At 38.3% G+C, this 12389-nt stretch overlaps 1 protein-coding gene across 1 annotated transcript; it reads right to left on the bottom strand.

The window, feature by feature from the left end:
• Positions 1-4480: 4480 nt before the first annotated feature.
• Positions 4481-5445, bottom strand: SEP2 (stress enhanced protein 2). The gene is made up of 2 exons (XM_079078923.1): positions 5066-5445; positions 4481-4970 (listed from the first exon to the last, which is right to left on the bottom strand). The coding sequence occupies exons 1-2, from the start codon at positions 5405-5407 to the stop codon at positions 4704-4706; spliced, it is 609 nt and encodes a 202-aa protein (XP_078935049.1). The 5' UTR covers positions 5408-5445; the 3' UTR covers positions 4481-4703.
• Between the last annotated feature and the right edge of the window lie 6944 nt (positions 5446-12389).

Below are 12389 nucleotides of genomic sequence, written 5' to 3'. Positions count from 1 at the left end.
CGGTCCTCCATTGCGTGTAAAGTTGATTAGGATTGCGGTACTGCTTTTTGATTCGGTGACAAAAACCATGTCAAACTCTAGCTTTGAAGGTTGTCGAATCTTGGTCGTCACCCGTCGTCGGATCCTCCGACAAATCTAGTCATGCTTGCGCTAGTTCCTTTTCTTCATCATCCGTCCACCCTTTGCATTAAGCCCTCCTTTTTCCTTTATTTTTTCTTGTTCGTTCGGCTTCGAGCTCTTGAAATGACTCTTCAACAGGTCCTTCATCAGAGGAATTAGTTGACTTGTCGAGTAGGCGGAATGGTTGGTAATGAAAATTACTTTGGGGTTGAGGTTGTGAAAAGAATTGAGTTTCTTGAACCGTCTCAAACGGATCAAGATCCAAATTTGGACGAGGTATTGGTTGGAATATGTTTTGGTAAAATTGCATGGGTTGAGAAGAGTACGGATTGAATGTAAATATTTGTGGAGCCATGGAGGGAAAGTAGTAGCTAGCAAGTGAATGAATGGGTTGATCAAATGAAGTTCAATAACAGGGTATTGATGGAAGGTTTGATGATTTTTTTTTTGTTCTTGGAGTTTTCTTTTGGGTAGATGAAGACATTTTTGTTTGGTGAATTGAAAGTGTTTGTAAGAGAGGTAATGATATTTTGTGTTTGTAAAATGTTGAGGGTATAATTTAATTTATTCTAGTTAAATTGTAATTGGAAAATTTGAATTTTTATATTAAAAACATTTTTTTTAATGTAAGAAGGTTGGGGAAAAAATAAATGTTAAAATGCACATTTGGTCGATGCACTCCGGTCCTTTCTTTCTCCACCAATCAGCTTCTCCCTTTTCTTTCTCTGTTATCTCTCCAAGGACATAACAAGAAGGGCTTTGCGAGCCCCCTAGCGAGCGCTAGGGGGCAGTGTTTTGTAATGCCCGTAGATCCGGGCTAGTCATTATAGAGACAATAAGTGTTGAAAACGACTTTTTGGTAGAAGATTATTTAGAATTAATAATCATAATAAAAGTTGTATTGTATGTTACAAGGGTTCCGTACATATAAATAACACCGAAATCCGAGTTATAACGAAGGAATTATGGTCTGTCGAAGTTTCGCGACAGAACCGACACGGCACCGGGAAGCGTAAATAGTGAATTTACGATAGAGCGATTTTTAGCATTAGAGATCTAAACAAAAGTCATAGAATACGTTAAACCGAGAGCATGCATAAAAAGAACGCCCAAATCTGACTTCGTATGAGGAAGTTATGATTTTTCGAAGTTTCGGCTTAGCAGTCTACAGCCCGAAGTTCGAGTATTAGATCGAGCGGTTTTTAGCCGACACAACCTAAAAGAGAATCGAGGATCTCGTTAATAGTAGCATAACGATAAAAAGACAGACGAAAACGGACGTCGGATGAAGGAGTTATGAATTTCTAACGGACCAATCCTGTCCCGCAAGTTAAAAATAAAACTTTAAAAATAAAGTCAAAATTAGCCAACGGAGTCTAAACGAAAGTTGTAGAGTACGATCTCGCATACGCGTGGATATAAATAACGTCGAAAACGGAGCTCGTATGCGAGAGTTCTGAATTTTTGAAGTTAAGACTCGAATATGCGAAGCTGATGCGAAGTTGATGACGTAGCCGCATCACAGCCGTCCCTTGTTGACCACACTTCACTTCGGATGGGTGACACGTAGCCGAGGAACGCCCAACGTAGCCGAGGAACGCCCAGCGTCCGAGTACGCCCCGTGTCGGAAGAGGATTACGCCCAACAAACTCCTTTGCGCGGTTCCGAGACGCCCACGTCGCCCCACCCGAAGCGATACACCTGTCCCTACGCGCAGCGTACCACCGAGGGTACGCCTGGCGTTCGTCCAAGGGTTGCGCCTATAAAAGGGAGTGCGAAGGATGCCGAGTTCCTCACTCCAAAATCTCTTCTTTCTCTTACTACTTTCTCTCTCTAGCCTATCCTACCCCCCCCCCTAAACCCTAGGGAACCCCTAGCACCCGAATGAAGCCCCGAGGCTCCCGGAGTCCCAAGAAAAGAGTCTTTCGGCTCAGGAACGCTGCTCCAGCGAAGACCGGTTTTCGAGAAAACCCGCTGTAAGTGAGCTACGCCTAACCTATCTCTAGTATAGCTTATGTTTTAATATAGTAATGTTATTATGACCTTATAATAAGTATTTGGGCTATTATTATGAGTTATATAAGTGTCGTTATAATATTTTTTTAACCACTCGCGATGCGGGGAATCTGGTTTAAAGGGTCGTATAGGGTTGTTGGATTTCAGAAGTGCTATATGCCAAAATGGTCCTGCCCTCCGGTGTTTTATGTCTGCCCCTGTCTGTACATAGTGGTTGGAAAATATTGTTTAAACGCTTATATAATAATAATAATGCTAAGACTAAGAATTAGTCTCGTCGAACCTTAGACTAAACTCTAGTGGTAATGATACTAGGTTTTGTCGAAAGAAGTTGTTTTAAGTAAACGAAGCGTTGTCCGAGTACCGAGTCACCACCTTATCAGGTGAGTGCATAGTTACTTTCATCTTACACATAGATATGAAGGATTTTATATAAACTACGTGTTATGTGTGCATATTATCTGTATACTTGCTATCTATGTTGGATGAACGATTTTATACAAGTTTTATATGATTTAAACTGTATATGTATTTTATCTACATAATATGTTGGGTAAAACATAGGTAGATGAAATATGAGTTGGACGATAAGTTGAGAGGTAATATAGACCATGAGGTAAGGGTGAGAGGTGGACGATGTGAGAAGTCTTTTTCCAAATGATGGCCCCGTCATCTAACAGAGTATGGATGACAACCACGGACTATTCTAGACAGTCCAGTGGAACACTAGCAGGCTCGCAACTTGTAGGTGTTGTGAACGATGTGTTCACCGGTGTACTCTAAAAACCCATTGACCTGTATCGCGAGTAGACTCTCGAAAACGATATTGTCAATAAAAGGCTGGCAGATGCGCCTAAAGGACTCTACCGGCAGAAGCGCCTAATAGAGAACCTCATAACCCCGACAGATGCGCCTAAAGGACTATACCGGCAGATGCGCCCCATAAAAAATGTCACAATTTTGGCAAATGCGCCTAAGTGATAATATTAGCAGATGTGCTTGACAGATGTGTCATTAGCAACGATGGATTTCGTGCCTATTCCTTAGGATAATCCTTAGGAATGAATGAACGAGGAATAGTGATTCTTAGGGTAGATCCTTAAGAGTAAATAAGATAATGGGGATGGGTAATTAGGTTGATTGATTGTTTGATGATTAAACATAATGATTATATTATTGTGGGTTGAAAACCCTATGTACTCACCAAGTTTCCCAACCTGACCCACTCAAGCTTATTTGTATCACAGGTGTCGATACGAAGCCACTTTACACTGAGAGATCTAAAAGAGATGTAGATCACTAGTGTAAATGAATGTAAGTTCTGTTTATGCTTATGTTTCTGTATTGACAATGACATCCCAAGGTTTTAAAAGGAATAAAAATACATTTCTTCGAAAATGCTTTGATAATGTATTTATCATGTTTTTCTGGGAACAAATTCCGCAACATTTTTATTAAAAGAAGTACTCTGATTTTTATAAAGCATAAACAAAATCGGTCTTTTCTGGTCGAGAAAATGGGGATGTCACATGTTCCAACGAGCTTAACGAGCCTAGCGAGCCATTGTAGCGTCTCCACTCGTTTGGTCTAATACCCCTACCATAAGTATCCAAGTCCTCGGCCTCTATCCCCTCGGTCAATATATTCATATCCAAACCAAACAAGTTATCCTCATCAACATTCCTATTTGAATGTAGTCATTTAGTTGCTTTAGTTGCTAAAGTAAGCTACATATGACTTGTTTTCAGTGTTGATATTAGGTTTTAGTTACTCTGCTTTATATGTAATGACTCATTTTGAGTGTTAAGACTTAAGACCAAACTTTACTTGCCCAACAAAAATACAAACTATTCTTGTTGAGTGCCACGATTGAGATTTACACTTTAATACGCAGTTTAAGTCACGAACGACTACCTTTTTTTATATAAAATCTAGCTCTTAGGTAATATTTCGAAATACCATTTTTTTTATCCAACAAACCAACACCATTGTTCTTAGAGCATCCACAATGCATAGTTCAATGGGAGAGTTGAATGAGGTGGCATGCCTAATTGGCATTCAATGAATTAAACTCTACCATTATGAGATGTCATGTTAGCATTCAACGGATATGAAGTTCAATGAAAAAAAATGAAATATTTTAACTATTAAAGATATATTCTATTGAACTCTATTGAGTTCAATGTATTATAGGAAAATTAATGTAGAGTTTTATAATAAGTAAAATGATGATATGTCAATTCATTAATCTCTAATAAATTTAGTGAATTCTGGATGCCCTAATTACAAAACTAATTAACCAATTATCCTTACATTTTTCATTACCATCTCATCCATACAAAAATTTCAAGAGAAACAAAACAAGAAATTTAGTTTCTTACTTGTAAACAACATTTTTGGAGAAAATAGTACACAAAGTACTTTTTATAAGCTTATAATACCATGCTTTCCTACGTATATTGGTTTATCAAGTTTTACACACGATAACCATCTAACCTATACAGATCTCTGTAATTAAACATCCAAATCCCTTCATTTCTTCGTCTCCCTTCTTCATTCTTCACTTTTCAAAGATCAGACCAATCGCTAACATCAGTTTCATAGAACAACCCATCAACAACTTGATCAATAAGAGAATCAATAAAGGTATTGCAACGAACGGAGAAGATCCCGCCGACTGTGTTACGAGCGCCGGAGAACCAAGCAAAAGCTGCAGCACAAACTACGACACCCAAACACACCCCTGCAGCCTCCTCAATCCCTTGTAAATCCATCTTTCTGAATAATGAATTACCTGTCACAACTTCCATCGTCACTGTCCCTGCAAAAACCATCTGGAGCCATAATAAAATTAGGGTTTTTTTCTTTCTTAAGAATGATCAAACTTCAAAGCGCGTTTTATTGATTCAAAAGGTGGATCGATTGATACCATGGCTAGACGACCGGAGATGATTTCAAAGTCTTGGCTTTTTTTCGAACTCTCAATGTACTCCGAAAGCATCTCGAAGAACCGGGACACCTCATCGCCGCCGCTGTCGTCGGTGCTTCGCATCTTCATCACTCCGAAACGATCTGAACCGTACGATCTAAGCGTGCACACCCTTGGCTGCAATAAGATCTTCCCACTCTCTGTATTCACGGCGGCCGTATCTGTCAGCCTCACCTTCTGAACCGGAAGCGATGGCAGCCGCCCAGCCACCGGTTCATCTCTTTGAACCACCGGTTTTTCCGACTTGAGATTGCAAACAATTTGTCGAGCAGCCAAAGCCATTGAGAGTACGGAATGTTGTTGTGTGAGGACTAGAAGAAAGTAGTAATAATATGGTTAGATTTTCTATTTGCCCCCCTTGGTTTTTAGATAATAACATTTAAAGTCCTTTTTTATGAAAACTGTACACATACACATCATTGGATTGTGTTTCTTATTAAAAGGCCTCGATGACTTGAGACTTTTGGTTAAGAAAGGTGTAATTGAGCGTTTTTAATAAGATGGGGGATGTAAAGTGTATTTTAAAGGTGAATGACGGGTGTGACTGTAGTCCACGTTTTCTGGAGAAATGAAGAAAGGGTATGTGGGTCAAAAGGAGTTACGTGGTACCATTTTTTCTCGTTGACGTAGTTCTCATAGGAAGCCGAGATTGACCCATTTGTACGCGGATAAAATGGTGACCGATGGGCCCAAGAAAGAAACGTGTTTCAAAATAAAGACACCTACATGTTAATTGTTAAACAAACGAGTCAAACAAGTACTAAACTCTAATTATTAATTGCTTACTTTGGTTGGGACAAATCAATTGAAAATTCATAAAACGTTGAAATCAAGTTACAGATTTGTAACCATCTTATACAGAATTCTGTAGATTGACTTGAATTTTACGAGTCCATGTTATTACATGATAACGAAGTTTTAAATTTTAAGGGTTAATGTTATAAAATGGTAACCAAATTCTATATTTGTTCAATTGCTCGGTTGGAATTTGCAAGTAATGGCTTAATGTAATCTTGTCCCTTATGCTAGTAATGACTTAATGTAATTTTGGATCATTTATGTAATGTTTGAAGTACTTATAAGGATACACATATAACTTATTTGCAGAGCCGGTCCATTGGTTTTTCTTACCCAGACGAACCCCCATGTGTGTACCAAAATATACAAAACACATAAGAATGTCAAACATTAAGGTGTTTAATTGCGGAAAAATATGCCGTTTTCAGAAGAAAAAAAATCCAAGAAAAATTTGAATTTTGAAAAAGCGTTTAGTTCGTCTATTTTTCGAAATTTTTCACGGAAAATAAAAATTTTCCGTTTTCTAAAATTACAAAGAAGTTGAAGTTTTTTGGAAAACTGATAATCATTATTTTCCACATTTTTCTAATTTTAAAAAATTTCTAAAATATAAACACACACTCACTCGCACCTCATCCACCTCTACATACCCCCACCTTAACACCCCAACCCACTTGGGAAAAAGGAAGCTTAAATCAAAAAAGTAGATTCTTATTTATGGTAAAGTAAGCTTAAATCCAAAAAAAATTGGAAACGACAATTTGCTTTGAACTTATTTATAGTAAAGGAAGCTTAAATCCAAAAAGTAGCAAAGTACATTGATATTTCCTGCACTCGGAAAAAAAAGATTTGTGTAAAAAAAAGTAAATTATGTCTTTTTTTCCTAAGCCAATCAACTAAAGTTTGTTGTATTTATTGCATAGTAGATTCTTGTCATAATCATCATACTATTATTTTTATATTCTAATTTTAGCCATTTGCAACGAGCTTTTGGGTCGTGAAGGGAGAACCATACCACTAGAATTGGATAAAAATTGAAGCTTTTTTTAACTTAACCAATTAATTCATTCTATCTAGACTAAATCAAACATAATCAAATGAAAAATCTAACAAAAACAAGCTCCAAACATCCTTAAAAACACAAAAAAAAAGTAATTACCAAAGTTACACGAAGGTGGTAATCAACACACTTCACATTCTGAAAATATTGAGCTTCACATAACACACCAAGTACCTAAATGAAGAAAAATAACTTTCTTAAACATTTTACAAATTTACTCTTAGTTATTAGGAAAAAGAAAAAGTAACAGGAAAAAAAAATTGATAGTTGAACCGAAAAAAATAGAGTGGGTTTTATGGAATTTGACCTAAAAATATTATCAAGTAAAATTAAATAAGCGTGCACCTCATTTCGAGCCTCCATGCCTTATGGATTATCACCTTGGAAAAATTAAACATTGTGCGTCAACATTCTTGATACGATTAATAAACATTCAAAATTTAAAGCAAGCCATGATTAGGACTTAAGATTAAAAAATTAATAACAAATGATCTTATTAATCATCAAATATCTAATAAAAACACATCTTTTGAAGTATACCATGAGCCGAAACAAACTGAAATAAATTGGTGTCTTGGGTTATGCCTATTTTTGCATTTTTGCAGTCATGTGTGCGTTGGTGTGAATTTGGTTCTTCTTATGGGTAGTCAGGTAGAAATATTCTAGTTATATCGGATGCAAAAAATGCATTTTTTTCATTGTTATTATTGTGTTAGTTTTGCTATTTTCTGTACTTTCCCTTTTAATTGCATCTTGTCGTTTAAAAAAAAAAGGTCTAAAGTTGCAGAAAAATTGAAGGACAACAATGTCACTTTCATCTTTTTGCAACTTCAAGAACATTATGATCAATGGAAAGTAAGTACCTAAGTAAGGGCCACATGTCCAGAAATGTTTAGAATCTCAGTCAAGTTTTGTGTAACATCGGGTTCTTGGTATGTTTTTAAATTATAATTTATTCATTTTTAGGTAGGAACTCGACGAGTTGGAGGCCCCAAACTCGTCGAGTAGGAAATGGATTTGGACGCGGGTTTTGAAGTCTACTCGACGAGTTGGAAGCCTCAACTCGACGAGTAGGACTGCCAGAGTGAAACCCTGATTTCGGGGTTTTGCACCCTATTTAAGCATCTTAATCCCCTTATGCCAGCCTCATTTACAGCCTCCAAGTCTCAAACCCTAGATCCAGAAACCCTAATGCAATTGTGAGCTTGTGAGCCATTTTGAGTGAAGTTTTGTGTGTTTGACGCTTGTGGAAGAAGAAGAAGCTAAAGGATTCAAGGAGAACCTAGTAGATCCAGAGACTTCCTTTCATTCTCATCATTTTCTGGTAATCAAGTCTCAAACTTGCTTAGTAGCCTCTTAGATCTCTCTATTATCACTTTATTGGGGTTTTGGTCCAAGAAGCTTAATATTTGGGATATGGACGTCCCAAGTGAGTAAACCTTCGGATCTGGAATCATGGAGGGTTTTCATGGCATAAAGGTGCAAACTTTATGTCTATTGAAGCCCCATGCAAGCTATAGGATGTCCTTTTGGCCTTTTAAGCTCCAAAAGGCCATGCATGGAGTGAAAGGAGGAAGCTTTACGTGTTCATGTAGTGTTTAGGGTCTAGATCTCTGTTTGCATGCTTTAGTTTGGAGTATAGATGACTTGTGGACCAAGATCTAGGTACTAAAGAGTTAGGGTTTTAGCTAGGTTCTTCAAGTAAGGGTATTAACGGGTAAAGTTGGAAACACTAGCCTTAAAAGGACATTTCCAGTGTATATGAAAAGTATGAAGATTAGATCTTAAGAGTAGGGGCTTAATCCATTGAGATGTAGCAACAAACTAAGGAACTCGGCGAGTCCATAGAGGGACTCGAAGAGTTGTGTCGATTTGTCCCGATTCTGTACAAGGTAAAACTCAATGAGTTTGTGAAGGGACTCGATGAGTTCACTCGTTTTATCATGACTTTGAGTAGCAAGGGAACTCGGCGAGTCAGTGGGATGACTCGACGAGTTGAGTCAATTCGGATTGTTGACTTTGACTTTGACTTTGACCAAGGTCGACCCGTGAAGGGGGTGTTGAGTATAGAATGTTAGCTAATAGGTTGTTCTGTATAGGGTGTGAGTACAGCTGGTTGCGGAGCAGGGACTTTCAGCTATTCACAACATTGAGGTGAGTTTCCTTCAGTAGGAACGGGTCTAAGGCACCAACGTCGGCCCGTATATGTGACATGATTAGTAGCTAAGTGTGGGCAGGGCCCGTATCTCATAGATAGCTGAGATGGTACATATTTATATGCTTAGTTATACTTGTTGTCTGTGTGATACTTGTATGTATTTCCATGACTAGCTGAGTGTGGGAGGGGCCCGTATCTCCTAGTAGCTGGGTATGGGCGGGGTCCGTATCTCATAGTAGTTGAGTGTGGGCGGGGCCCGTATCTCATAGTAGCTGAGTGTGGGCGGGGCATGTATCTCATAGTAGTTTAGTGTGAGCGGGGCCCGTATCTCATTGAGTGTGGGCGGGGCCCGTATCTCCTAGTTGCATGTTATGTGTATGGTATATGGTAGTTTAGGGAGACTCACTAAGCTTCGTGCTTACAGTTTTCAGTTTTGTTTCAGGTACTTCCGGTAGCAAGGGGAAGAGCTCAGGATGATTGCAGTGCACACACCATGATTTTAGCCTGGGATGTTTTTACTGTGATATGTTTGACAGATGATTATGATGTTTTGAGATACAATGACTTATGATTTTATGCGATGATTTGATAACTACGGTTTTATTAATAATTAAAAATGAAATTTTTGGTCTTGATTTTTGGGATGTTACATTTTGTGATAATGATTGACTAATGTATGATCAAGTAATTAGACAGTAGATACACATCATGCTCAGAGGTAGCCTATACCATATCATCATTTCATTTTTCCTGCATATATAAAACATAATAATGTAAGAAGTAAGTTCATAATTATCAAACGATCAATGGTAAAAAGGTACTTGTAGAAATCCTTCCTCGCAACCTTCTTCTGTATGTCAAAAGCATCCAAGATAGCTACATGCATTAACTTCTTTTTGTAAAAAATATCAACACATTATTTAAACAATAGTTGTAACACTCGGTTTCGGATTTGCTTCGTTATTCAGGGTTGCGGCCCAATCTTCAGTGGTCATGAGGCTTAGGGCCTTGGGAACGGAAGAATTTGGCCCTTCTTAGGTGTAAGTGTTATGGTTTAAGTGATCCAAGTGTTCGATGGTGTCTTCGGAGGATTTCGGGGGTACGCATAGCGTACCGGTGTGTGTACACCCAGCGTAAATGGCCCAATGCCATTTTGGGCTCGTTTGACATCTTTGGACTTTGGGCCTTGGATCTGGGTCTTGGGCTATGAGAGTTGGACTTCTTGGACTGAGGATTTGTTCTTGGAATTGGACTACTTTTTGGACCAATTTATGGGATTTCTTTGTTGGGCCTTGTGAGCCTAATGGAATTCGGCCTAAGTGGTCCCAATAGGCTTGGGCCTCATGGTGTCTTTTGGGCCTTGTTTCTTGGGCCTTTGGGCCATATGAGATCAGTTATTGGACTAACAGAAGTTTTGGGCTTTAGGATAATGCCATGTGGAGGTCGGGCCCTATTTGGAAAATTGGGCCATTAGTGGGCCTTTATGGATCTTGTTGGTTTTGGGCTTGGGCCTCAGTTTTGCTTCATGTTGGTTCAGGGGTAAAATGGTCATTTTACCCCAAGTATGGATTATGGATCATAGTTTGGAACCCAATTGCTGATTGGGGGTTATTTTTGGTATTGATAGCTCGGGAAGTCGTCAGGGCAGCAGCTAGGGATATCTATCAGTGAGCTTGTGCATTCGAGGTGAGTCTCCTCACTGTTCTATGGGTCGAAGGCACCAATGTCGTCCCATTTGGTTTATGTATTATAGGAAGACCCGGGGATAACCCTTGGCAGTTTGTATGAAAGACCAGGAGGCGGCTCCTGAAAAACTGTATGTAAGACCTGAGTTTGAGCTCAGGCAATTATTAGTTAAATAGTTGTAGATTTTATGCTAGTTGTCTTTGTGATGCTTGCATGGAAGACCAGGAGGTGGCTCCTGGCACTTGTCTGTAAGACCTAGGGTTTTGTCCCCTGGCCTGGCAAGAAAGACCACGAGGTGGCTCGTGGCATAATGGCAAGACTATGGTTGGCACATAACACTTTTATTGATTGATTAGATATATATGACATGTGTGATTTGTTGGATATGTTTTCTATGTGGTATTTGGGGAACTCACTAACCTTCATGCTTATATTTTGTGATTTATGGTTTCAGGTACTTCCGGTTCGAAAGGGAAGGGCCCGGCTTGATCGCAACGCATACACCCCTGTTTTCCGCAATACATGATCTTTGCGAATGAACTCTGATATTTGTTTTATTTTGAAATGCTTTTAGATGTTTGGATAAAGTTACAATAGTGTTTTGGTTATTATAAAAATGAGAATTTTCCCCTTGTTTTTTTTGGGATGTTACAAGTGGTTATCAGAGCCTTGGTTTGATGGATTCGGGTATAATTGATGGGTTTTGAGCATCCTAACAACCTTAAGGTGAACATACAACCCTAAATGCTTTGGATCTGTGTTTTCTCTAATTATACATGCAATTTGATTTTCCAAAGCATTACCCTAACTAGCATACAAAACATGGGTACTTGTATAACAAAACTAGTTAGATTACATACCTTTTGTTGTAGCTTGATTCCTTGGACCTTTAAGAGCCTAGCACCCCAAATGTGATAACTCAAATGCTTCACACAATACCACCACACAATGGAGGACTTGAGAGAGAATATCTTACACATAGAAATCGGCTATGCTCTTCCAAATATCACTAGGGTGCCGATTTTAGTAGCCTAGGGTTCTTCTTATATAGTGTGACAAAATTAGGGTTACACCATGTAAACCCTAATGTGCATGACCTTCCATATTCCTTAGGCTCCATGGGTTTAAACCTCCATGGAGCATCCATGGGTTGTCATATTGGTTTAACCCAACCTAAATAATTATGGATCATTGGCCCACATTATAAGAATCAGTGATTTACACAATCAATCCTCATATATTTAATTAGTCTCTTTTGATCACAAAATTAATTCCAAATTAATTCTTGATCAATACTAATTAAATAATATGATTTCATATTAATATATTAGAACTTATAATATATTAATAAATCATAAATAACCTCTTCTCAAATGTCCATCCTTCATATTTGTTCTGGTTCCATGCAACCCAAATGGACCATGCTACTCTCGGATTAAGTACATACCAAATATAGTTATGGACTTATACACCTTATATATCCAACAGTCTCCCACTTGGATAAGTCTAATAACTATAGTTTCAAGTATGACCTCAAACACTGAATAACAATCATAACTCTT

This window comes from Lactuca virosa, chromosome 2 (genome assembly GCF_052849685.1).
Source record: "Lactuca virosa cultivar CGN04683 chromosome 2, Lactuca_virosa_CGN04683_v6, whole genome shotgun sequence".
Taxonomy (NCBI): Eukaryota; Viridiplantae; Streptophyta; class Magnoliopsida; order Asterales; family Asteraceae; genus Lactuca; species Lactuca virosa.
The sequence above is the reverse complement of the archived record's forward strand: the minus strand, read 5'-3'. Positions and strand labels throughout refer to the sequence as shown.